The 5,450-nt window shown below is 52.7% G+C and overlaps 1 protein-coding gene across 1 annotated transcript in view; it reads left to right on the top strand.

Annotated features, from left to right (window-relative positions):
* MLANA (melan-A) overlaps positions 1 to 5,450 on the top strand; it is a 15,808-nt gene that overhangs the window by 4,785 nt on the left and 5,573 nt on the right. Inside the window, exon 3 of the mRNA XM_006761610.2 lies at positions 2,963 to 3,059. Coding sequence (XP_006761673.1) covers positions 2,963 to 3,059 — 97 coding nt within the window. The remainder of the gene's footprint in view (positions 1 to 2,962; positions 3,060 to 5,450) is intronic.

Below are 5,450 nucleotides of genomic sequence, written 5' to 3' on the forward strand. Positions count from 1 at the left end.
GCGGTGGGGGGCATTTGGGGTGGGTGCAGGTTCTGCACTTTCGCACATCTCAGGCGACTCCTCTGCAGAGGTATTGGGGTGACACTCTGAGGCCCAGCCCAGCTGGGGGTGGGTTTTCCTGGTGTGCGGTATAGGCTGGTGATTTCCACTCTCGGTCAGTCCCTGGGGGTGTGAGTGTAATGTGACTGTGTGTGAAGAGCGGGCACAGAGCTCACTCTGTGCCATGGTGTCCAGGGCAGAGCCGCAGACCTGGCGGTGGAACCAGCACAGCCGCTGGGAATGGAGTCAGCTGCCTTCGTCACAGGGCCCACGGCTCGCTCCATGGGGCAGTTCTATTCCTGGAAGGGTGATCGGCAAAGCACCGGCCCAGGCGAGGGGTGCTGGGTCTGCCCACATTCTAGACGTGCGCGCTGGGTACGTGGGACCAGTCGCTGTGGAAGCTGGTTCTGCCACTGACCTGTGTGCAACCCGAGGCACTGTACCAGCCTGAAGTCTTGGGGTGTCAGCTGCGGAACGAACATCCCACCTACCTCAGAGGTTGGCACGAAGGTGGAATAAAAGCCCGTATGTGGGGGGCTTGGCGCAGACTGGTGCTCAGGGAGTAGCCACGAAGGTGGTGGAGATGCTGATGAGTTGTGGGGGGTTTTGGCTGCATGTGGGGGACTGGCCTGCAGCATCAGGTCAGAGCTGTATCCTGCCCTGCCATCCCCCTGGGAGGTGGGCCCTGTCCCCTCAGGGACTTGAGATGGTGGTGGTGCAGCAGGTGGCACTGGGCAAAGGTCTCTCAGTCAGACCCTGTTTCTCCTGCAGCTGCTCCATCTCATCACTGCCCAGCTCTGCGGAGCCTTTCTCTAACAGCAGTTCTCAACCTGTGGGTCGCGACCTCTTTGGGGGTCGAACGATCCCTTCATGGGGGTCGCCTAAATACATCCTGCATATCAGATATTTACATTACGGTTCATAACAGTAGCAACATTACAGTTATGAAGTAGCAACGAAAAGAATTTTATGGTTGGGTCACAACATGAAGAACTGTATTAAAGGGTCGCGGCGTTAGGAAGGTTGAGAACCACTGCTAGTGGGTAAAGGACTCTGCACTCTCCAGTTTGTTGCCGTTGCTCATGCTGTGAAGTGGAAAGGCAGGCAGGTGCCCGTGAGCTGGCCATGTTACCCAGAGGAAGCAGAGCCCCGGGGCCTGGAGAGGGACACTGGACACAGGGCCCAGGAGGCGGGCGTGGCTCCTGCCCCTTCTCAGCGAGGCTGCAGCTTTGCTCCAGGTGCAGCCGGACGCTCCTCCCAGAGCTGTGTTGTTCAGTGATGCCCGGCCGGCCAGCTGGGAGGCGCTTACCAAGTACCCACAGAGAGCCTGTCTCCAGGAGTCGTCTGGCCTCTGACTTGGCAGCCAGGCCGGCTGAGAGGTCAGGCCTCTCATCTCAGCTGCTCCAGGGGCCTCCTGCCAGCTCTGTTCTCAGATGCCCCTTCTAGTCCCTCAGGGGGGACCAGAGGAAGCAGCAAGCACCTGCCCTGGATTCCTGGAGCAAGTGGAGGCCTGACAGCAGCTTGCCTCGCCGAGCACACACAGGACACGTGTCCTGGCTGGGCTGGGCTCTGGCATCCCTGTGACACTTACAGTCTCCTGGGCCTCTCAGTCCTACAGCAGAATACCCCAGTTCTAAGCCCTCAGGGCCCGGTTTCTGAGCTCTCTCTGTCTCTTTATTAACTCTCTCCATCCCAAACCCAAACCTGCTCTGTGGTATGTTGCTGATCCCTGTATTCTCACTAGAGTGCCAATGACTCACAAGAGGTTAAAGTCACATTTTGTCACAAATCCACATAATTTTAGATAATTATTTTAAGAAGACATTAAATTGTTCATTTTTCAGAGAGAGTGGTGTTATGGATTTGAGTTTGTTATGGATTATGGGTTTTGTTATGGATTATGAGTTTGTAATCAGCCATAATGCATTTGTTCATTTTTTTTATTAATTTGTTTGGCCATCCATTCATTCATCCACCCAGCTTCAAGAAATACTTCTTGAAACACCTATGTGCCTGACTCATTCTAGACATTGAACACACACACACACACACACACACAACGCCTCTGGGAGCTCTTGCCATGTCTAGAAGACACAGGTGAGCACACAGTGATCACCCACAGGGAGGCCTGTGAGAGAAGGCAGCATGGGTTGCCATCACACTGGGTGGAATGTTGTTGAGTGTAGGAACATGTGTTAGTCAAGGCAGGAAGGGAGAGAGGACATGGGCAAGGAGTGAGGTGTGGGGGACGGATAGGGCTGAGAGGGCACAAGGGAGTCAAGTTCAAATCCCATGCTATCTTTGCGTGACCATCAGTAAGGCACTTAACCTCTGTGTGTATTTCCTCATCTGTGAAATGGGGACGATAAGCGGTGCCTGCCTTCCGGGGCTGTTGTGAGAATTAAATAAGCTAATGTATCTAGAACAGTGGTTGCCACCTTTCGGACCTCATGGACCACCAGCAGCCCACAGACCACCGGTTGGCGACCGCTGAAATGTTTAGCATGGCACCTGGCTAATAGTGGATGGTCAGTCAATGCCAATTTCCATTTCCTTTTTGTGGGCTGATAGTTGGGGGAAATGATTTAAACCAGCCCCAATGAAAAGATAATTCAGCCTCAAAAAATATATTGTCCACATGAGGGTCAGTTGCTACTGCACCTCCTGCACCAGGAACTTGGGTGCTTGTGCCCATGCCGGGTAGCAGGGCTCCTGTTGGCACATACCTGAGAGGCTCCCAGAGGAGGCGCTGCCCCTGGATGCAAGTGCTGGAGGCCTGGTGGCTGCCGGTGTGCCATGTGGCGGGAAATTACTTGGGGACTGGGTGGTGCTGTGCTGGGCTGGCAAGTCCCTGTGAAGAGAGGAATGGGTGATCACAGTGTGGAGGAAGTACCAAGGTGGATCTGTCTGTCTCTTGGGCCAGGATCGCAGGGATTGGCGTCCTGACGGTGATCCTGGGACTTGTGCTGTTCCTCGGCTGCTGGTATTGTAGAAGACGGAACGGATACGGGACCCTGAAGGTTGGTAAAGCTCCCACTGCTGGGACGCACCCAGGGCCGGGTCCCGCTTTCCCTTCTTCCTCTGAACTTCTGGGCGATGGGGTAACATTCTCATGATCACCTCTAGCTCTGGTTCCCAGCCCTTTCTCTACATTGTATTTCTTACAACTCTTCCGTGGCCTCTGCCCACATCAACCCCAACCATGAACTTGGCCGCTCTTTGGTTCCACTCAGAACAAACGCGTGCTGGCCGTGTGTGTGCTGAGCACTGATAGTTTGGGGGGCACAGGGCAGGTTTGTGGTCCTCTTTTTTAAAAAAATATATTTTATTGATTTTTTACAGAGAGGAAGGGAGAGGGATAGAGAGTTAGAAACGTCGATCAGCTGCCTCCTGCACACCTCCTACTGAGGATGTGCCCACAACCAAGGTACATGCCCTTGACCGGAATCAAACCTGGGATCCTTCAGTCCGCAGACCGACGCTCTAGCCACTGAGCCAAACTGGTTAGGGCTTGTGGTCCTCTTACACAGCAAACAGCAGCATGGAGACACTCCAGGTCCTACCAATCCGCCTGGGGATGCTCACTGTGTCTGCTGCTCCACTTAGGGGCTGCCCCTCTCTCCTTGTCTTCACCCCTTTCCTCTCCGGTTGCCTGGGAATTCTAACTCTGCTCTACCAAGCAACCCAGTATACCCAGGACCCACCGAGCCATCAGTGCAGTGAGGTAGCCATTCCCTCCTCAGCAGCACAAAGGCCCACCAGGTGTTTAACAGGCTCCATCTTCCTTTGATGGCCGATGTGGTGCCAGTAGGATTTTTCCTTCTTCACCTTTATGATCAGGAAGCTAGCAAGTGGCACAGTTCAGTCTTGGGGCCGCAGGATCTTCCACAAATGAAAACTATCAACTGAGTCTTGAAACTATAAAAACTACAGGTTTCAGAAAGCTGGCTTCAAAGCCAGGGAGCACCCTAGCACCTAAGCATCCAAAGGCATTATCCGCAGTGAGCAATGGAATAGAAGGAGAGCTGTATTTTCTCCTTTCTTCCCTTCTCTTCCCTTCTCCCCTCTTGTCTTCTCTTCTCTTGCTCCCTCTCCTGTCTCTTTCTTGTTATTACAGATTCGAAGGCTTCTGAGGCTGATACGTAATGGAAAACATTTATCTTTATAAAAGATGTTGGGAAGTCGGATTCCTCACTCCGAGGAAAGGTTCTGTGATTGATAGAGGGGAGGAGTGGGGTGGGTGGGAGGCCGTGGCTTGGCAGACCTAAGTGCAGAGGGGAAGGTGAGGGCTGTAGCTTCGAATTCTCCTCGCCAGGAAGCTTGGGCAGTTCCATGTCCCCCTTTTCTTAATATGCATCTTGCCAGAGTGTCCCAAATACAACATGAAGCCAGGGGAGCTTGGGGGCTGACACATCCATCGAGCAGCAGCCCTTCAGTGTGTTGACATTTCGGGGGAAGGAGGAGAAGTTGCTGAGTTTGAATAAGACTCCAAAACCAAGTACCCTAGGAAAGCCTTGGGTTAGGAGGTTAGGGATGACACCTCTCTGCGGCTGTCCACAACAGGTTAGTTGAGGGGAGCGAGGGGGCCTTTGCTCTCTGCCACAGAACTCCATGGTGCCTCTAGCACAGGGTAATGACATTGCCTTGCAACTGGCTATTTACTTTTTGCCTCTCCCATCCCTTCTCTTTCTCTCATGTATGAACTGGAATGGAGAATATTTCTTTCTTTTTCAGTATGTTCTTATTGATTTTTTATTTTATTTTTTTTAGAGAGAGAGGGAGGGAGAAGAGGAAGGGAGAGAGATACATCTATTGGCTGCCTCTTGCATGTCCCCTACTAGGGATCGAGCCTGAGATCGGGGCATGTGCCCTGACCTGAATTGAATCAGGGACCCTTTGGTGCATGGGTTGTCCAACCACTGAACTACACAGGCTGGGAGAGAATATTTTTTTATTCATCTTTGTACCTTGTGTCCAACACAGTGCCTGACACACAGCAATCACCCAATTGTGTGGCATTGGGTTTGGCCTCATTGTCTGCCATTGACTTGCGAGGTGACCTTAGCTTTGAACTCCTCTAAACCTCATGTGCTCTGTTCTATACCTAGACACATGATATAAGATGACCTATGTCTGTTTTTATTTTATTTACCTTTATTGTCGAAAGTATTATAGATGTCCCCTTCCCCCACCCCATTCCTTCCCCCTCTGTTTTTATTTAATATACTAGAGGCCCTGTGCACAAAAACTTATGCACGGTCGGGGGAAGGTCCCTCAGCCGGGCCTGTGCCCTCTCACAGCCTGGGACCCCTCAGGGGATGACCATCTGCAGCTTAGGCCTGCTACCCAGGGGATTGGGCCTAAGCTGGCAATCAGACATCCCTCTGGCAGCCCAGCAGCCCTCGGGGGAT

This window comes from Myotis davidii, unplaced genomic scaffold, assembly GCF_000327345.1.
Source record: "Myotis davidii unplaced genomic scaffold, ASM32734v1 scaffold1597, whole genome shotgun sequence".
Classification (NCBI taxonomy): domain Eukaryota; kingdom Metazoa; phylum Chordata; class Mammalia; order Chiroptera; family Vespertilionidae; genus Myotis; species Myotis davidii.